Source organism: Desarmillaria tabescens (assembly GCF_030435595.1).
Source record: "Desarmillaria tabescens strain CCBAS 213 chromosome Unknown EV420scaffold_18, whole genome shotgun sequence".
Taxonomy (NCBI): Eukaryota; Fungi; Basidiomycota; class Agaricomycetes; order Agaricales; family Physalacriaceae; genus Desarmillaria; species Desarmillaria tabescens.
The window spans coordinates 82,669-101,528 of NW_026848317.1; the positions used below are offsets into that span (position 1 = coordinate 82,669).

The 18,860-nt window shown below is 48.0% G+C and overlaps 7 protein-coding genes across 7 annotated transcripts; 4 read left to right on the forward strand and 3 right to left on the reverse strand.

Moving 5' to 3' along the window:
* The first annotated feature begins 43 nt into the window (after nt 1-43).
* EV420DRAFT_382605 (uncharacterized protein) lies at nt 44-2,098 on the forward strand. The gene is made up of 2 exons (XM_060481906.1): nt 44-112; nt 158-2,098. Coding segments are annotated over exons 1-2 (1,671 nt in total). The 5' UTR covers nt 44-111; the 3' UTR covers nt 1,828-2,098.
* A 1,214-nt stretch (nt 2,099-3,312) lies between these two features.
* Nucleotides 3,313-4,793, reverse strand: EV420DRAFT_1620764 (nucleosome assembly protein; the record flags this gene model as incomplete). The annotated part of the gene is made up of 5 exons (XM_060475610.1): nt 3,313-3,417; nt 3,472-3,594; nt 3,647-3,831; nt 3,888-4,386; nt 4,440-4,793. The coding sequence occupies 5 exons, from the start codon at nt 4,791-4,793 to the stop codon at nt 3,313-3,315; spliced, it is 1,266 nt and encodes a 421-aa protein (XP_060330453.1).
* A 142-nt stretch (nt 4,794-4,935) lies between these two features.
* Nucleotides 4,936-6,246, forward strand: EV420DRAFT_382568 (N-acetyltransferase 9-like protein). Its single transcript, XM_060481905.1, has 7 exons — nt 4,936-5,065; nt 5,117-5,204; nt 5,253-5,312; nt 5,371-5,517; nt 5,571-5,829; nt 5,883-6,142; nt 6,218-6,246. Exons 2-6 carry the CDS (start codon nt 5,132-5,134, stop codon nt 5,893-5,895), a joined length of 552 nt encoding a protein of 183 aa, XP_060330454.1. The 5' UTR covers nt 4,936-5,065; nt 5,117-5,131; the 3' UTR covers nt 5,896-6,142; nt 6,218-6,246.
* Nucleotides 6,247-7,079: 833 nt separating this feature from the next.
* On the forward strand, nt 7,080-8,622 carry EV420DRAFT_382630 (beta-1,4-endoglucanase). Its single transcript, XM_060481907.1, has 5 exons — nt 7,080-7,657; nt 7,714-7,784; nt 7,844-7,990; nt 8,044-8,223; nt 8,275-8,622. Exons 1-5 carry the CDS (start codon nt 7,331-7,333, stop codon nt 8,447-8,449), a joined length of 900 nt encoding a protein of 299 aa, XP_060330455.1. The 5' UTR covers nt 7,080-7,330; the 3' UTR covers nt 8,450-8,622.
* A 751-nt stretch (nt 8,623-9,373) lies between these two features.
* EV420DRAFT_1682069 (uncharacterized protein) lies at nt 9,374-11,781 on the reverse strand (the record flags this gene model as incomplete). Its single annotated transcript, XM_060479223.1, has 18 exons — nt 9,374-9,836; nt 9,890-10,130; nt 10,180-10,204; nt 10,257-10,314; nt 10,369-10,396; nt 10,451-10,526; nt 10,578-10,662; nt 10,719-10,831; nt 10,896-10,923; nt 10,977-10,988; nt 11,040-11,074; nt 11,131-11,182; nt 11,239-11,256; nt 11,308-11,317; nt 11,368-11,466; nt 11,523-11,536; nt 11,588-11,663; nt 11,717-11,781. The coding sequence occupies 18 exons, from the start codon at nt 11,779-11,781 to the stop codon at nt 9,804-9,806; spliced, it is 1,068 nt and encodes a 355-aa protein (XP_060330456.1). The 3' UTR covers nt 9,374-9,803.
* A 1,105-nt stretch (nt 11,782-12,886) lies between these two features.
* On the forward strand, nt 12,887-15,394 carry EV420DRAFT_382874 (MFS general substrate transporter). The gene is made up of 11 exons (XM_060481909.1): nt 12,887-13,155; nt 13,212-13,340; nt 13,392-13,497; nt 13,553-13,658; nt 13,716-13,795; nt 13,846-13,954; nt 14,009-14,177; nt 14,225-14,265; nt 14,327-14,373; nt 14,430-14,794; nt 14,844-15,394. The coding sequence occupies exons 1-11, from the start codon at nt 13,081-13,083 to the stop codon at nt 15,198-15,200; spliced, it is 1,584 nt and encodes a 527-aa protein (XP_060330457.1). The 5' UTR covers nt 12,887-13,080; the 3' UTR covers nt 15,201-15,394.
* Nucleotides 15,395-16,224: 830 nt separating this feature from the next.
* EV420DRAFT_382836 (cytochrome P450) lies at nt 16,225-18,670 on the reverse strand. Its single transcript, XM_060481908.1, has 11 exons — nt 18,278-18,670; nt 18,101-18,230; nt 17,865-18,053; nt 17,661-17,815; nt 17,488-17,603; nt 17,317-17,440; nt 17,247-17,260; nt 17,001-17,190; nt 16,867-16,945; nt 16,532-16,801; nt 16,225-16,480 (listed from the first exon to the last, which is right to left on the reverse strand). Exons 1-11 carry the CDS (start codon nt 18,450-18,452, stop codon nt 16,408-16,410), a joined length of 1,515 nt encoding a protein of 504 aa, XP_060330458.1. The 5' UTR covers nt 18,453-18,670; the 3' UTR covers nt 16,225-16,407.
* Between the last annotated feature and the right edge of the window lie 190 nt (nt 18,671-18,860).

The window sequence follows — 18,860 nt, forward strand, 5'->3', positions numbered from 1 at the left end:
TCGCGTGGTGGCAGTGTTCGGTTCTCCGGACCGCACACCTTGATAACAACGCCACAGCACTTGCAGTGGCCCTTCACCTCCCCTCACTAGCTTAACTTCATTATCGGAAAGAGTAGGTTGCTTCTAGAAATAAGATCTCGATATTAACTCTTTCTAGTGCTTACAGACCGTGAATCTGAGCGAGATTCTAGCCACTGTCCTCATTGCGGCCTTACCCCTCAAGGAACACGAGCGAACTATACTCTTTATGTTCGGAATGCTCGAATCGAGGAACTACTTTCCACTAATCGCCCGCTTCTGGCTGCTGAAGAAGTTACATATCGTGATTTACTAGCTCGAAGCTCGGAGCGTTTATCGACAATCGAAAATCAGATGCACCACCTTCGTGCACAGTTGGACGTGGCAGAGAAGCAGAGGGAGGAGGTACTTGTCATGAACCAGGACCTCAAGTCTGTCACTAGTCCCATTCGCAGACTTCCAGACGACTCTTTGCGGGAAATACTGTTGGCCAGTTGTCGTTCATGGGCCGATGACAATTTTCTCGTTTTCTCCATCAACATGCGAGGCAAACCTTGGGTTTTGTCTCAGGTGTGCAGTCGCTGGAGGAATGTTGCATTATCATTCCAGAAAATTTGGGCTTCCTTCCGCATCGATACGCAATACATATCCCCTACGCGAGTAGCACAACAAAGGGCCTCGTTTGCGTTAGGACAGCAAATTCGTAGAGCAGGTCGGCATGAACTCACTATTTCAATTTGTGACACAGATGACGGCCGTTTGGGTGCCCCTTACGATCTGATACTACCCCTACTCCTTTCCACTTGCTCGCAGTGGCGATATCTAGAACTGAAATGTCATACTCGCGCACTCATCCATTTCGCCCCCATCAGGAGCTACCTGGAATCCCTTGAAACGGTTCACCTTTCTATACGAACCAGCGCGCGCTGGGAACAAGAAAGTACACCCTCCAACATATTCGAATTTGCGCCCAAACTGCGTCGGGTCTCCCTCGGTAGCGGGCGGAAGGACATCGTACGGTCCTTTACCATACCTTGGCCTCAGATTGTGGAATACAAAGAGGGCGGTAAAAGGAAAGGCAGCCACCATCTGGAAGTGTTGCGACGGGCCACCGCCATCACAGATGTCCGCATTAATTCGACCCTGCTCCCAGAGGCCGAGGGCGGGGTCCCCTACACTCTCGGAGGACAAATAGTCCGAGTGCCCACTCTTCGCAACCTTCGTGCGCGTTTGAAGCTCAACGACAGCCATTTTCAAGCGATGTTCGATAAGCTCGAGCTACCTGGGCTACGCGTGCTTTCCACGGCTCTTCCCCCCAAAGCGGATCCTTTTATCTCGCTTATCGACCGCTCGCAGTGTTATCTGACAACGCTATTAATCACCGCAAACACGCCCGATATTGGTACAGAGCTGCTTCGACTATGCAAAGTCACTCCTCACCTACGCGTACTTTGCATCGCCTCTGACGGCGAGGAGAGTGGCCCTATCCCCATATCGGACTTTTTGATCGAGCTCGTGCATCCCACTGATGGAGATTGCTACTTGCTTCCCACATTGACGTGTCTGAATTTAATGCAGTTGAACTGGAATCCGAGAGACACAGTTGTGTTGCAGCTTATAGAGTCGCGCGCGGGAGGATGGGTCGAAGGAGATAACGACGAGTCATTCGATGATGATGGCACAGTGACTCGAGAAGGCGTGGCTCAGCTGAAGAAGACATTACTGCCGCGTTCTTTTGAACTAGCGTATACAGAGGAGTTGGAACGGTTACGGTCAATGGGGCTGAAGATTATTACACAACGGAAATGATGTCCCGAGGTATCCAAAGCCTACGATCCCATGAACAGCGTAACTACGCCATAACTCGATTCAATGAAAACTGTAATCTTCAGACGTTTATCCAGTGTCAATTCCAACACGAGGCGAGTGTGTTCCAAAGGTACACAAGAGCACGAGGGCTAAGGATACAGAGTTTAAAATTTAAACACCGATACTGATGAGGTCATAGGCAGGAACAGCCAGTCTGTTCCATCAGGGTGGTTTTATTCAACCTTTTGATTCGATGTCCACTCACGCAGTTGTTACCAATGTAGCAGGGTGCCTGGTTGGAGCTCCAGCACCAGTGGCAATTGGGGGCGCAAGTGGACTCTGAAGAGAAAATTAGCCATGGATATGGTCCTGTCAGGTATATTAACCTGCATATCAGCGGTCATTTCGCATAGGACTTATGGCATCCTGGATTGCATGGAAGGAGGTCTATCGATTTGTCGGTAAGTACGAAATGTTTGGTTTGGTTTGGGTAACGAACCCCACACCTTGGACAGAGCTTGCAGCATTGGAGATTGCCGCTGAACAGGACCCAGTGTCGCCGCCGTGCCCGTGAGGAAGCACGGTAGCGAGCACAAGGACTGGAAGAACCTGCGAGGCCAAGGCACAGGGACGAGGACCAAAACGCCAGGAATGGTGACCCGTCAAATAGATACCAGGGTACGAGAGAATCATTCAGTGGAAACTACTTGTGCTATTGACACTGGTAGCTTTGATATAACTCGGGGGGAGGGGTCAAATATGAAAGTAATTCACCTCTTCTGACCGTCGAAAACGCTTCGCGACATGTCTTGCCTGCCACCCCGGACCCGCCTACTATCATGTCGGTGTTACCGAGTATAGTATCCCGCCACTAGAATGCATCAGCTTTCTTACCTCAGGTAGGGTCAGCTATTTCCTCAATGCCTCCAGGTTCAACGGTCCTGAGCAATGCGTGGAGAATCATTTCCGAGCTTATCGGTTCAGTATGTTCCTAGGACTTCGAGGGATGTGACAGCCTGGGAGAACACCGTACATTTTTTCTGTCGTCCGTCCTTCTCGTTCCTTGGCTACAGGAGGAGCCACAGCCCTGGGTCGCCTTGGTGAAGGTATTACGGCTGATCGTTGACTCCAAAATTCCGATATCAACTAGGACAGGTCCGAAGTCGCTCCGTTCAGTGCATGTCATGAAAAAAAGTATGAGTAAACTTTGAGCGGTTTTAACTGCCGATGGCTTGTTATCTTTGCGGTACCGAAGAACATTTGTCTCGTGTAGACGAGGATACAATTCGTTAGTATTTGGTAATTTTCCTTTAACAAAGGTTCCGAAAACAGCAATTTACAAAAGTTGAAGGATGTAATGTAGGTAGTATTCGTACGTCGTGATTGGTTTGAGCAGCTAAAACAACAAGAATGGGATGATTGGTAGCATCCACCTGACGATTGAGATTGAAGAGATGCGAGGCGAGGGCGTAGCAGCGCGATAAACTATTGCTGCTTGCACTCCTCGGGATTGACGGCCCCCGCGGCTGCGCCACGGCCTTTACCACCACGGCGCTTGGTAGTTGGCAAGTCTGCGTCTGAATCCGAGTCCTGTGAAAGATAAACGAGTCAGACTTATGCAGGAACGACAAAAGTGGTTCATACATCATCTTCGAAATGGTCATCTTCTTCGTCATCCTCCAAGTCCTCAAATTCATCGTCGTCTTCCTCCATGAGGTCGTACTCGAGTGCCTTGCCGGTGAAATAGTCAATAGCGCGGGGAATAATCTACAGCGAATCAGTCAATAGTCGCGGACGGTGTCTATAATCTGAGACCAACCTTTTCCTTGAGATCTTCACCGATCTGATAGTCCATTTCGACTTTTTCTTCGAGCTCTTCTAGCTCTTCTTCATCTATATCGCCGTTTGCAATAGCATCCTCACTGGGCGGTGTCGGCGGGGAAAAGAAGTTGAAAAATGACTCAGTAGGCCGTGCTTTACGAACGACACGAGTCCGGTTTGTGTCTACAAAAGATAAGCCGTGAGTAGATAGTTATCTTGAAAAAAACACAGATACATACTCTTATTACGCTGCTTCTTTATCTCGAACTCCTTCGTGAGATCCTTATCTTCTTTCCACTTGATCTCGGTGCCGACGGCGCGATCGTAGGCAAAATCGCCAAAGTAGCCGACTTCTGCCTGGTAGTAATAGGTTTTCTCAAGAGTCTCATTTTCAAAGTACTCGTTAGGAGAGAAGACGAAAGTGATCTTGAAACCAGGTTTGGTGTCAAGTTGGGAGAGATTGTCGAGGTAGGAAAGACGGATATCGGTCAAATGCTTCAAGGCGCCGGTATCACGTTCGGTAATGAGATCCTGGAGGCCAATATGGTTTTGCAGAGCGGTCAGCCAGAATTCAGGGATGGCACAAGGCGCAGGGGCTTCTTTCGGAAGAGGAATGTAGTCTTCGTCGTCCTTAGCAGACTGTTTCTCTCCGGCTTCTATTTCTTCCTCCGTCGGTGCTGCATCACCCTTGATAATTGCGATTCTGCGCTGGTACAAAGGCTTAGAAAGCTCAAGGTACTAGCGATATAAGGTGAGCAACAGGCGGTCCAAGACAGAGAGAACGGCAATACCTTTTTTTCAAGCTCGAGGCATTCGCGCTTGTACTTGTTCTGCAGTTCATTCTGCTTGATCTGCACGCCCTTCAAGGCCTCGACGCTGCGCTTCACCTCGACAGGGAGCTGCTCAATGTAACCAGAGCTCCGGCCGACTAGGTCAGCGAGCTTGCCCTGAACCATCCCAAGCATCGCGTTGTGCAGCGGGTTACCATCGGCTTCCTCCTCATCTTCCTCCTCCTTATCCTCTGTAATATCTGGCACGGTTGGCCGCGATAATCCTGCCGATAATGGAGCTTGCTGCAAAGGGGTGTTCTGCGGCGTTGGCGCGGTTATGTTGGAGCCAGGACCAATGGGCAAACTCGAAGACATTTTTCTAGACACGCAGGCGGCCAACGGCAGTGAATCGGTAAAATCAAAAGGCAAATGAAAGAGAAAACGAGGAGAAAGAAAAGGTGAAAAACTAGCGATGGAATTGGTAAATTTCCTTCCGTCGGAGTTCAAAAACATTCCGGCGGCATCAGCGGCCGGAGATTGCCGACCTCCCCTTGTGCATAACCACCACCACGATGAAGGTGAACCAAAATACCGTTCTGGTAGGCAGAAAAGTCATTCTTGTTCCTTATGATGAAGGCCACGTTGCTGTTGGTTCGTCCTTTATGCCCTCTGTGCTCGAGACTGAACTTGTTCTTCAGAAATATCATGCATGAATGGAGAACGACGAACTGCGGTCCCTTACGGCAAGCGAAAGGCTTACGCTGGAGGAAGAGTTCGATATGCAACGTAATTTTAATCTATCTGTGGTCAACTTGGACCTCATCTGCTCTTCAGGTAAATGGCGGGAAGACGACGACAAACTGACATTCATCGTTCTGGCTAGACACGAGAGAGGTACCCTCCCGGCCAGTCTGGTGGATAGGTCCGACCTAATGACCGGACTAACCCTCAGACCCCCTTCTTGATGACGAGGAGAATTTAATGCCCTCTGATCCTCGGATCTTGTCTCTTCCCATGGCAGGAGATGTTAATATGTTCTTGAACGGAGCACCTGAGGAAGGAGATGAATTCACGGCCGAAGTGGAGATCATGATCGCTGGCGAGTATATTTCGCCGATATTTCATTCCCGCGCTAAGAATGACATCTCGCAGAACCGGACTATCGACGTGGTGGACTTGCCCTAGAAGCACTCCAATTGATGCTTCAGTACGCGACGGCAAACAAATTCTTACCAGAAGAGCGTTCGGTACCGACGGGTTTTCCGAAGTCTTCACCCCTACCCGTTCCGCCGTCCTCGCTCGTTGCTCGAATTGGTGACACCAACCTACCCAGTATAAGACTGTTCGAAAAGCTAGGATTCAAAATTATGAAGCATATAAAGGTGTTCAACGAAGTGGAAATGAAACTTAGGTAAGGTCTATGGCTTTGGACGGTTACGAAAGTCAGCTTACCGTTCATCGAAGATATCTTTCGTGAAACCGCTGGACATAGTAGCTACCTCCGACATACATCGCTCCGATTCTTTTCTTTAGAAAAGACACGCTGTGAGCCGGCGCAGTAAGATTTGAAGTCCCGTGTACTATTAGCTGTTTCCCCAGAGATGATCCTCTTCCGTCGTCAACAATATGCGACAACTTGCTCCGTCTCAGAGGCGCCCATAAGTCTTTGGCGAGTACCCAGTATAAGACTCTTTGAATAGCTAGGATACAAGATCAGGACATGTGTAAGTATTCCGTCCATGAAGCTCGGTAAGGTTTATGATGAACAGCTTCGAAAATCGGCTTACCGTTCATCGAAGATGCCTTTCGCGAAACCTCTGGACATGGTAGCTATCCCTGACATATGCAGCTCTGGGTGTTTTCCCTAGTACCACAGACGCCATGAGCGGGCGCAGAAAGAAAGACTATTCGATTCAATGGGATTTGAAGTCCTGTGTGCTAATGGAATGTCGTAAACCCTAGCTATTTCTCCAGAGATGATCCTTTTTCATCCTCAACCGTTGGCCACAATATGCCACAACTCACCCTGTCTCAGCGGCGCTCATAAGCCTGTGGCGACACTAGTACGAATGCATAGGATAAGACTTTTTGTAAAGCTGGGATTCAAAAAACGAAGCTGGTAAGGTTTATGATGAATAGTCTTGCAATTAGCTTACCGTTCCTCGAGAAGATATCTTGAAGCCCCTTCCTGAAGTTCTGTTGCACCATTAGATCGTAATCCCTCGCCGTTTTCCCAGAGATGGCCACAACTCGCTCCGTTTCAACTAGACGGCCCCCATAAGCCTCGACCCAAGATGGTCGTCGTAGTAACTGTTCATATTTCCAGGAACATAGGCACCAGGTAGGATGAACCATGCGGATCACGGTGAATATGAGCAAAATCTTTCCAATCGACGCCCATTCTGTTCGGTGTCGGTCCTCTTCCACTTAACAACATGCCTGCAAGCTGCTCCGCAGTAGTACAAGTTTGTTATAGCGTGGCGATGGAACATTCAGAGGCATTATTTATCCAGGTATAATTGACTCCTCATATCATAACGAAATATTTGTCTAACGGGAAGTCCTTAGCAACCGTGTCGGTAGCGTACCAGGCACACCCCATTTTGGCAAAATGGACTCGCATAGCGCACAAATCACTCAACAATAATGGAACCACTCAATAAGACCTTCGGTGTCAATGTGACGAATTTTCCGGAGAATCTACGTCTTGGCTTCCAGTTGATGGCACCTTGACTCGGCCGTCTGTTGTTGGAAACATAACGGAAGGGCTGGACTATATAAACTCTAGTATTGCTCACTTAGGAACTCACACAAACCTGTTTCCTTCTCCCATATTTCCTTTCCTTTCTCCTTCCTTCTTTTGACCGACAGTCGTTCTCGCTACGCTCTCTTATTCAGCGCGCCGAACCGAAATGTCTTATCTGAGTTCCCTTCGCTGCAACGCTGCGCTGTTCGTTGCGCTGTCTCTCCTGACCAGCGTCCGCGCTCACGGATACGTGGAGACTTTTGTTTATGGTGGAACAAACTATACTGGTTACCTCCCGTACAACGACCCCTACAGCAACCCGGTCCCAGATAGGATTGAGCGTGTCATCCCCGGTAACGGTCCTATTGAGGACGTCACCAGCGAGGACATTCGTTGCAACACTGGTGGAACAGCACCTGCGGCTCTTTATGCCACAGCTGCAGCCGGGTCCAATGTCGAGATGCACTGGACTACTTGGCCCACCTCGCACGCGGTAAGCAAATATCATTTCGCTGGGGTAACTGAGTGTGGTCTAATGAGTGATTACAGGGTCCTGTTATAACGTACTTGGCTCAAGTTCCCGACGGTAGCGACATTACTTCATGGGAACCGGGTACAGAGTGAGTTGGTTATAGTGCTATAGAAACTGGAGCAGCCATCTCAATTTGCTATGCTGTAGTGCCGTGTGGTTCAAAGTGGACGAAGCTGGCTACGAAGATGGACAGTGGGCCGCCACCGATATCATGGTTGACGAGCAGGACAACGTTTGGTATTGGACCATCCCTTCCGGTCTCCAAGCTGGCCAATACCTCGTCCGTCATGAAATGTTTGTGTTATCGGTGATGAATTAAAACACTCTGTTGATCGTCTTGTTTGTAGTATCGCCCTACACTCCGCCGGTACCTACCCGGGTGCTCAATTCTATCCCGGCTGTAGCCAGATTGAAGTCACTGGATCTGGTTCCGACTTTCCTGACTCGTCATACATGGTGTCCTTCCCTGGAGCGTACGCTGGAACCGACCCTGGTATCACCTTCAACATGTACACTACGTTCGACAGGTCAGCCTTGTGTGTTCTTGTCAATGCAACGATCTAATGTCCACCATGTAGCTACACCATCCCCGGACCTGCCCTTTGGACTGGTGGATCAGGTGCTGCCTCATCTACGGCTGCCTCCGGTGCTTCATCGACAGCTGCTTCCGGTGCTTCTTCAACCGCCACATCCGGTGCTACCTCCACAGCTGTCTCTGGTACTACTTCCGCTGTTGGGAGTGCTTCGGGTTAGTGGTGTTGAATCAAGCTAACGTTCACGTGGACTAACCTTTCGTTGAGCAGCGAGTTCGACTAGCGTCTCCGTGTCTACGAACGCTGCTGTTGCGACATCTGTGTCGGCATCATCCTCGTCGGCAATTGCATCTGCGACTTCCATCCCTTCTTCATCTGTGGCTCAGGTAACTGCCACCAGCACCACCAAAACCTCTTCCGCCGCACAGACCACCTCCACTGGAACTACTAATGATGCGAATCAGTGCATGAACAGTAAGCACAATCGTCAGCCCTAGCTTCTTGTCAATCTGAACCATTTCGATAGCATACAACTCATGCATTGCGGCTTCTCAACCTAACCCTGACTGGGATGGCTGCGGTTCTACTAAGGATTCTTGCCTTGCGAATGCAACGTATCAACGCCGCAGGTCTTTTTCGAATGCCCAAGTTCCTAACAAACGTGAGTCTCAGAATATCAAACATAGCCAACGTCTTTACCAACATGCCCGCTAGGTGACAACTTGAAACGCCACAATTCTGTCTCAAAGCGTGCTCCGCGGGTCAATGCTCGCGCACAGAAGTCGCGTATGTCTCTACTCTTCCGAGTTCTGTTTTCCTGGCTGATTCGCCCGCTCTCGCAGGCATGTAAGAAGGGAATCGTGCTTCCCGTTCATGACTAGATGATTGTGGACGGGACGACAAAGAAAATTCAAACTGATACTCCATCTTGCTGTTTAACTTTTTTTCTTTGGCTGCTCTCCTCCATGGCATCTTGACGATCTATTACGATTGGAGGGTGGTTGTTCCTTAAGGCTTCGATAGCTCGTGTATCTTCTTCCTCATACAGGTTTTGTGTATCTGCAGTTTCCTCCTTACAATATCTTGGTATCACTTTCTATCATCGGCAAGGCAAGCGGCAATAGAATTATTTCCATACTGATCTGTGGTTCGAGTGCCTCTGAGACCTTAGCCTGACCGACTCGAATTTAAAAGAATGTGACAGCGAAATCTTCTTCAGCTGAGCTACGCTTTCTCGAGTCTTTATCCAACGATTCCGTTGTCTTCTTCGACCCGTCCTCCAGCGCACAACTCAATGAATTGCAACACAACCTCTCGGTTTCACTACCTGAGAGTGCGATTTTGTGGCATAAACTGGACATCGTTGCCACCACGCGATACAGGGTCTAGGTTAGTCCCCTCACCTCAGTGTTCAGACTTTGAGACGCTATGAGACGCCAGTAAGTCAACTTCATCGCTCAGGTGTGAATCCTATAGAATTCCCATAAATACATAGCATGAGCAACGAATAAGTGAATATAAGCAGAGAAATGTCGAGATATACAATTCAATAATCATGACGGCTCACAAACGATTCAAAGGCTCATGGGTTTGGGTTCAAATTCGGGCTAGCAGAGCCAGGGTAAGTGATACTAAAACCACAGGACCCTACTACACTTACAGAAGAGCTACCTGCGTCTCGGATTGTATCAGTGGTTGTGGTAATATGAATATCGATGTGCGGCTGGCCCAGTAACCAATCAGTTGGTTCAAGGACAAGAGAAAGGGGACAGTGCTGTACTATGTTCGAGGGATCTCGCAAAGGTGACATATTTGCACCAAGGTTGTTGATGACTGCAGAATTATCTTCGCAAGAGAAGTTGTCAATATATGTCATCTTCGTAGGTTTTCGGGCATTCAATCTAGAATGAGTTTAGGCGACTTGATAATTGCACACAACGAAAGGCGAACGTGGCGAGGAAGGAGTTCGAATATACTTATACGTAGGTCAGTGAAAGTGAAGAAGTAGATAATGCTTCACGGCTCACGATTCGCCACAACTTGGTAAACGGACAGATATACGAGATTGCTAGGGTAAGCTATATTCTGGGTAGCGTCAATGTCTGCCTGCGACACACAGGTACAATAAAGAACACTCACAAAGGCTATGACGAGGAGGTCCGTTACTCTAAATATATGAATCGTTAATCGAGAGCCACGAAGAAGGAGTGGAAGCCTCTACCCAGTGAGGAGACCATTATTAATGGTGTAAATCATGAGTCTATTGATGAGGTTGTCGGTGCTGAAGTGGATTGGCCCTTAAGTTTTATTTGAAAAGTGGAATAGATCGTACCGTTTAAGTCCCGTACGGCTGGCGTGGAGATAGTAGCAGAGTGATGCAGCGACCAGGAAATCTGTTGCTAGATAAAAACACATTGCGGCCTTCAGGAGGCTCTGTGTATGCAATGTTAATGCCTTGAGGTAGAGTTCGTTGCGCTGACTGCACCTACAGTCATAGTCTGTGTCTCAAACAGATCATAATACCTCAACTTCATACTGAAGACGTCGGTGAGGTACACGATATTGAAATGTACGTTCAGCACTAACCTATATCCTGCAACCGCTGTGGATGAAGTCAGAAGTCGGTTAAAATGACTAATATCTGTCTCGCTTTCTGCGATACGTACCTGCGCTACACGCTAGATGTTGGCCGAGCTATCAATGATAAGGTCGGTGTACAAGACGAGGCACTCACCCACTCGACACACTGCGAGGAAGAGCTGGCTCAGAGGTAAGTTCAGTTAATGGAGACACAAGTACATTGACCTTACAAGAGCTGACACCAGGAGAATATTGCGGTTCGACACTATGCGAGAATGTGTCAATATCTTTGAATCTAAGTTATAAAACTTCAACACTCACCAAAGTATAGTTGCCGAGCATAAAATAAGTGTACCGCCAAAGTTATGAGCCCCTGCTCCCGTTATAATTAAGGCCAGGAGGTACCAAGTAGGGCGAAAGGCCACATACCGTTACACATAAGGTCAACTGATCGGAAAAAGATTGATTACACTCGCGTTGACGAAGGGATAAACTCACAGACGTCGACCTGGAAAACAATAGGGTCTCAGTCCTTCGAATGCATAGAACATTCCTTACCAAGTCGCTTCAGACAGTCCTGCCACATTCCCGTATTGTGTCACGACATAGTAGTAGGCGGCATGACATGCAAAGGCAGCGTGCACAGCTTCCAAAGTCCTAATAAACGTGTCGGCCCACGGGTGAAGTGCTTGATCAATATTTAATATGCATACCAAACAATGCCGACCTGTAAGGTTATTAGCCAATCTCAGAGAAGACAGCTCAAGAAAATGCTCACCAAGGCCTTGATGAAAATACTATCGGAGTAATGACCGTAATAATACCATGTCTGCGTGCATGTAATGCCAAATAAGCTACGTAGACGGTGTAATTAGAACCAGACGAGTACAGCAGATAGACGACGGACCATGCGGAGACTATAGCACCAATGAGGAATGCACCAAAAGTACTGTCGAGTGAGCCTTCCGACATCTAGAGTACATGGGAAGAAAGTCAAAGTCTAGGTTTCTTATATGATATCACCGATCTTATTCCGGTGCTCCATACAGATGCTTTGGTGAGGAATTGGGCGGTTTTAATCAATCGGGGAGCGCCCGGGGCTTGCCATCATATCATGCCATCCATATCTGCTGGAGGACTCGTGAACTTCGAATTCAGACTCGGGTAGGTTCCTGATTGCAGATCAAAGGACCGGAATACAATACATAAAGCTGTGCTTGTGTTCTGAGGAGCCGGTTCCAAGTCCCGAGATGCAAGAGGGGCCTCAACTTTGATCGCATATTTGAAGAAAGCGGGAGAAGAGCCTAACCATAGAGCTTTGGGACACATCCGGCAACATCAATCAAATCGAGGATGCTGTTCAAAGCCAGTTGGAATCCAGGAGAGTTAAAAGAGAACCCGCTTGATGTTTCGTTCTCATCAAAGTTGAAATAAGTTCAGGCAAGAGAACGCCAACATGTTGGAGCTTATCTGAGGTCAGATGCACCCTAGAAACCCGCCCAATTCCGTGACGACCTGTAGTTTGACTGAGCACGCTGCGCCCAACTGATTCTGACGAGAAATAGATATACTTTATCAAACTTTCACGATGGGGTTTCAGAGTTGCAGAATCGAGATGGCAGAGAGCAAAGGTAGTATGTCATCCCTTCTCCACGAAATCACTATAAGATAACTTCGGCCCAGTCATATAGTCCGTAGAGCGTTGTTATTCGGGTCAGTTTGAGTCAAGGTCACATGGGTCAGACAGTGAATGGCTCAACTGACCAACCCTTTGCCTGGGTCGGTGGGGTCGGTGGGGTCGGCGGGGTCGGATAGATAGCACAGCAATATAGGCTCGAGGTATCCCTGCATTGAAGCTACAGAGAGCAATGACTATTGGATTCCAACGTGAGATAGTCAGAAGTACTTCAATGGTTGTAGACTGCGTTGCTAGAATCTGCCAAGGGACACTTGAACCGACGCGACTGCCAGTTCTGGCTGAGTCAGCGTGATCTTCCGAGTCGGTGTCGGCAGGTCGGCATGGTTAATATATAATTAGCCGAACCGGACCAAACCAGATAGACCAACCCAACTGCAGCGCTCTTCATCGATCTCACGGTGTACCAGGACATGCGAAGAAGCTTTCCGTCATCACGTTCGAATTATGGACGTTGCTTATAGAAGCACAGTGCCACTTCTAGCGCTGAACATTGCGTAACTTGCTTCTTACCTCTCACCTCCGAGTTCCTCGGTCACTACCTCGTCCTTGTCGAAAGCATAGAGAACTGTCGAATGGCTCGCTCAGCATCGTTTTGGCTTGTGATATTAGCAATAAACCTGTCTAGTTTCCTCGCTCTAATGGAGGGGGTACTGCTGTTCTCAGTATACTGGATTTCGACGCACTAACACTGTACTACCTTCAGACGATCATATCGAATGCTCTGCCCACTATTGTTGACACGTTGCATGGCGGTAACACCTACGTTTGGGTAGGATCCGCTTACAATATTGCTTGCGCTGCTTTAATGCCTGCCACGGGCGCGCTTGCCCAGGTATGTTTCATTCTCGTCCAAAGAATCCGCTGAAGATACTGGTATACACAGGCGTTTGGACGTAAATCAGTAACACTGTCCTCCATTACTATATTTTCTTTGGGCTGTGTATTGTGCGGCGCAGCTAAGAGTATGACTATGCTGATCGCTGGCCGAAGTTGGTTTCAACTGTTGTTCCTATAGTCTTCCGTTACTGATTTATTTCTTTCTAGCTATACAAGGTCTTGGGGGGGCCGGAATATTTACTACCTCTGCTATTATTCTTTCGGACCTTGTCCCGTTGAGCGACCGTGGACTTTTCAACGGATTATATCAGATGTACGCTACCATTCTCATTTACACTTTACTCTCTTTTCTGACTCTGAAGTGTTTTAGCACGTGGTGTCTTGCTTCTGCTATTGGACCTATCGTCGGAGGAGCGCTTTCTCAGGAGGGGCAGTGGAGATGGGTCTTTTGTGAGCTCCGAGGCATTATCCTCCGTCATCCATTCGATAACATGCTCTAGATCTCAATCTTCCTTTTGCTCTCGTTGCTGCTGCTCTCGTTTTGACGTGCTTAAACCTTAAAACTCCAGGAAGGACATGGGAAGAAATTATGCATCTCATGGATTGGACGTTCGTACTTATTGTACTTGGAGCATCGAGATCAATAGCTCATTTCTTTTTTAGCGGTAACTTCCTCATCATATCTTGCTCGACGTCCATTGCCATTGCGCTGACATGGGCGGGATTGACGTACAGCTGGTCTTCTTGGCACGTTCTCGTGCCTCTTTGCATTGGATGCGTCGGCTTAGTAGCTTTCTTTCTGTATGAATTCTGGTTGGCCAAACAACCTTTGGTAAGTCTCCAGGATCCTCGTTTTTCTCTCCTAATAGCCACTTTTAGGTACCTGTTGCGCTCATGGGCAATCGCACAACTCTCAGTGGGTACGTCTCTTTCTCTTTCATTCTCCGAATACTGTACCGATGTTGTTTAATACACGTCTAGGTATCTGCAGACATTTATTCTGCCGATACCATTCCTTGCCCTCGTTTGTAAGGAATTTATCTGAATCGGTTGCTAGCATACTCACGTTCTCATTTGGTTCAAGATTACCTGCCCCTCTACTTCCAGATCTGCAAAGGTTTTTCTCCCATCAAATCAGGCGTTCAGCTGTTCGGTCTCTCCTTTTCTGCCCCACCATTTGCTGTCATTGCTGGTATCTCAGTTAAAGTAACCCAACGATATCGTCCGCAAATTTGGCTCGGTTGGATTACAGGAATTATCGGGATGGGTCTTCTTGGTTCTACCAGCAGTACAACCGCTGTCGGAACTGTCATCGGCTTTGAAATCATCGCTGGAGCAGGTTACGGCGCCATTTTTTCGAGTCTCTACTTCCCAGTCCTTGCGCCGTTGCCTATATCCTCTAATGCATTGGCTCTGGCCTTCTTCTCATTCGTGAGGGTGTTTGCGCAAGTAAGTAAATCATAATTATTTATACAACATATGATTGACGCGTAGGTAGATATGGGGCATAACAATTGGGGGTGCTATCCTCCAGAACCAACTCGTCAAGAATCTCCCTCAGCAACTACTGACTCAATTATCGTTGCAGGCTGACGTTGTCTTCGACATCATTCCCCTTTTGCCAGAACTCGAGGAGCCACTTCTAGGGGAGGTCCGAGCCGCATTCGCCTCTGGTCTCCGACTCATATGGCAAGTTATGGCCGGTATCAGTGGTTTGGGGCTTTTGATTTCGCTCTTCATGCAACATATGCGCCTTCATACCTCCGTTGACTCGGATTGGGGCGCTATTGAGAAGCAGGGCCCAGTGGACAAAGAAAATGAGCCAAAACCTGTCAATGCTGCTCCCATAAACTAGGACGCTAGCTCAGTGCCAGACTTGACCATCTTACATCACCTCGTAATAGTCTTTCATTCGTATATTATTTATATCCATCCATTTCGCCGTCATTCCCCGACGCTTCGTGAATATATTTATCTTCTCTAAGACGTAGGGTTTCGTCCTCTGAATCGTGTTCAGCAGCCATGACTTGAGTTCCCAGAGACAAGATAGTTAAATGGACAAGAGGCCAAAAGTACCCCGGGGAAGATCACGAAATCGTTGAATCATACTTCAGTATGAACGGTACAAAGGTCCTTCCTAATATTACTCAAACTCTATGTGATCAGCGCTCGGTTCAACGTCTCTTACTCCGGAGAATGATCGTGACGAGAATCTAGAAATGAATCACACGTCAGGGACACAATGTGTAGATCTGGTGTTCAAACGGAATGTATATCATCTTTAGTAGAAGACGCGGGAGATTATCACCGGCTAAGCAACCGGTCGCCCACGCTGAGGCTGATTGGTCTGTGTGCAGAATCCTTCTATCGATCAAGAACAGCCCCATCGAATGATACCGAACAGGGAGCTCAATGATAACAGTCACAATAGACTTTCGTAAGCGCCATCCGCTTTAAAAGCCCTCTCGCTCGGAGGCTACATTTGCGGTGCTAAATTTAGCTCAATGATGGCTCCTGATTTCTGAATTCAGAATATGTCGAGACGATTCTCAAGGCATGTGGTTCGGAGCTTGTATTGTCCAATAGTACTCTTGCGAATCCCGCTAGTTTGTGATTATCTATCCCCGCCCGATCCCGCAGGGAGGGTATGGAAGGGTGGCACGGCCTAGGATCTTGATGTGGCCCAGATGATGGCATTTTTCATTCGTCAGGGACGCTCTCCCTTTCATACACATCTAGCAGTCTGGCAGATCAGTATTGACAAACAACGGCGTCATTTCTTCCTGACAAACATCGTAAAGTTATATCAAATAGGCTTGCTGTTTCATGACACGCGCAAAGTATCCGGGCAGCGACTGTATCCCAAGAGTAGCACTCGTTACTTGATCTTGATTCTTATTTGACTTGGGTACATGCGGTTTAATCATCCTTTTAGTTATACCATCTCCTATGCTTGATACTCCTGGGAACAACTTGTTGCAGCGAATCCATGACATTTAGAATTGGTGGTTGCCCTGATTGGTATTTACAGGTGTGGTCCGTTTTGACGCCAAAAGTGATATTCATTGGGAATCTAGTAGCTCAGAGACTCCTTCAAAACGGTGGTGAATTCTGCAGCGGAATGGATACGGATGGCTACAAGCTATCTCAGTTGACGTCCTATAAGTGAGAATCAAGAACGCCAACCTGAATGCTCCACTCGTGTATCTGACCTCGGGAAGGACAGCCCTTCCTTCCGCGTCAAGCTCAGGTGAAATAGTGCATGTGGCCAAAGTCGTTGCAACAGTGATCCACACAGTATCGAATGCAAGGTAAGAACCAGGACAAGATCTACGGCCAAAACCAAAAGCCAAACTTGTCGGTTCGGGAATTTGAGACTCCTTGTCCCGATTCAAGTGTCGCTCCGGTTTGAACGTTTGAGGATCAGGGAACCAGCTTTCGTTTTGCATGACAGCCCTGTATAGCAACGGTAACACGGCATTAAAAACGTAGGAAAAATACGATTAACGTGATACACTAACCAGATATTCGCAGCAATCACTGTGCCAGCGGGAATATCGAAACCACGGTAGACGTCAGGCACTAAAATGGCGCGAGTCACTGGAACAAGAAATACGGTGAAAAGGGGTCATGAAAACAAGTTACAAAGACATACCAGAAGGAACAGATGGGTTCCATCGGAAGATTTCTTGAACGAGAGCGTAAACATAGGGTAAGGATTCGCGATCTGATAGCTTAGGCAGGCGCTCGATCCCTATGACCGCTGATATCTCCTCTTGAGCTCGTCGTTGAGCATCTGGGTAGAGTGCCATTGCTAAGTGAAAAGAAGTGATGAGGCTGACGTTCTACAGATATTTCGATGCTCGTTATCGAAAATAAAATGGATGAAAAGGTCACATACCGTGTCAGTTCCCGCTTAGAAATGCTGTTATTCAATGTAGCATCTACGGAGCAGCAACAAGGTTACATACCACCGTATACTTCCGCTCCAGCATCTTTCAGACGATTTAGATATGCAGTATCGGACAAACTGTTCTCGAGACCATTTCCCTCGAGGGCGTTGGATAACAGTGAAGGAAGAGCAGTTCCAGATTTCTACGGCAGTCTATCAGCAAATTGTATTGTAAGTGCTAAAGACTTACCACTTGTTTTAAGACGACCTCAAAAGGTTTCCTTAAGAAAAGATCGAATGTTTCCCGAGATCTGGCAGCTGTTTTCTGGAAGGAGGCACCAGGTACGAACGATGGTATATACCTCACTGTAGGAGGAATGAATCAGAGAGACCGAAAAATGGCTAATACCTGACCATGCTCACGGAATGGAAGTGAATTGACGAGGAATGAGTTGGGGGCTAGTGCTGTGCTGACGTCACGCATTACTTGAGTGGCTAGAACAACTAACTCGTCCGCTTCCACCTCCTCAGCGACGATATAGCCATACGCTATCCGCATGATATTTGCTACGGCCATTCTGGATACACGTGAGTTGTGAGGCTAGGGTGTCGCGGTAAACGAAGCACCTTCGTATATTGTTCCGAAACGCTTCTGGGTGCTCAATATTCGCTTGGCAAAGGTGGCGAGCATTCTCTTCCAGTATATGTGAGTGCCTTTTGACTGCGCGAGGCCCGAACTCGGTGTTCAGAAGCTTCCTGGTCTCCCTGACATCATCCCCGTTCAGTCTCGTTGCTAAGACACGACCAAAGCCACTCCTATTAGGGAATTAACGAACGGAGCATCACTATAAAGCTCAGCTTACAATTCACCCATGACTCTCGGGCTTTTATCCGAATATATACTTGACTTCTGTTCATACAAGTCTGTGATCGCCTCCAAAGAGTTGAGTATCAAGATAGAGCGACCAAATACACGAAGATAGACGACGTCGCCTACGGCCAAGTGAGTACTTCGTCTCGAAAAGAAGAGTGGCGCGAACCGTATTGCTTCCCCCATTCCGCAAACTGGCGCCAGGGAGTTTCGGTCGGAATATCAAAGACGTTGCCAACTATTGGCCAACGAAAAGGACCAGGGGGATGACGAGTTGGTTTAGTATAGTGCCAGAGGATATAGAGAGCAGCAAAGACGGCGACGTAGAGTGTAGCTTCGTGCATGTTGGGAAACTGGAGGTACAGGTGGGAACTGGGGTACGAAAATAAGAGTCTATTCTTAGTAAATATGAGCCGTGTCCATGGATTGTATAGCGCTCAATGAGGTCCTCGGAGAGTTAGGCGATATGGAATCCCTTGAAGGCATCATGATAGGTACAGTTGTTATAGTAGTGAATGGTCTGGTTCGCAGACCAACTTGCCGATCGCCGAGCCACTTGCACTCCTTGCGTCTGATGGAAATCAGATTTTGAGGGGATTCGGTTCCTGGCCGGACAGAAACTTTATAAGGCAATTCTTTCAGAGCCACTACGCGGGTAGAAATTCAAGCGTGACTGGCAGGCGGAGCCTAGTCAAGAGGACCCCAAACAGCCCCAAACTCAGCACTAGGGACTGATCACCGGCAATTACCGA

Coding starts and splice junctions, on each gene's coding strand:
- EV420DRAFT_382874 (XM_060481909.1), top strand. CDS start 13,081: ATGGCTCGCTCAGCATCGTTTTGGCTTGTGATATTAGCAATAAACCTG. Junction 13,341..13,391: donor CCACGGGCGCGCTTGCCCAG/GTATGTTTCATT, acceptor TGGTATACACAG/GCGTTTGGACGTAAATCAGT. Junction 13,796..13,845: donor GCAGTGGAGATGGGTCTTTT/GTGAGCTCCGAG, acceptor AACATGCTCTAG/ATCTCAATCTTCCTTTTGCT.
- EV420DRAFT_382630 (XM_060481907.1), top strand. CDS start 7,331: ATGTCTTATCTGAGTTCCCTTCGCTGCAACGCTGCGCTGTTCGTTGCG. Junction 7,658..7,713: donor CTTGGCCCACCTCGCACGCG/GTAAGCAAATAT, acceptor GAGTGATTACAG/GGTCCTGTTATAACGTACTT. Junction 8,224..8,274: donor ATGTACACTACGTTCGACAG/GTCAGCCTTGTG, acceptor TCCACCATGTAG/CTACACCATCCCCGGACCTG.
- EV420DRAFT_382568 (XM_060481905.1), top strand. CDS start 5,132: ATGGAGAACGACGAACTGCGGTCCCTTACGGCAAGCGAAAGGCTTACG. Junction 5,205..5,252: donor GGAAGAGTTCGATATGCAAC/GTAATTTTAATC, acceptor TCTGCTCTTCAG/GTAAATGGCGGGAAGACGAC. Junction 5,313..5,370: donor TCTGGCTAGACACGAGAGAG/GTACCCTCCCGG, acceptor ACTAACCCTCAG/ACCCCCTTCTTGATGACGAG.
- EV420DRAFT_382836 (XM_060481908.1), bottom strand. CDS start 18,452: ATGCACGAAGCTACACTCTACGTCGCCGTCTTTGCTGCTCTCTATATC. Junction 18,231..18,277: donor GGAATGGGGGAAGCAATACG/GTTCGCGCCACT, acceptor ACTTGGCCGTAG/GCGACGTCGTCTATCTTCGT. Junction 16,802..16,866: donor GTGATTGCTGCGAATATCTG/GTTAGTGTATCA, acceptor GTTGCTATACAG/GGCTGTCATGCAAAACGAAA.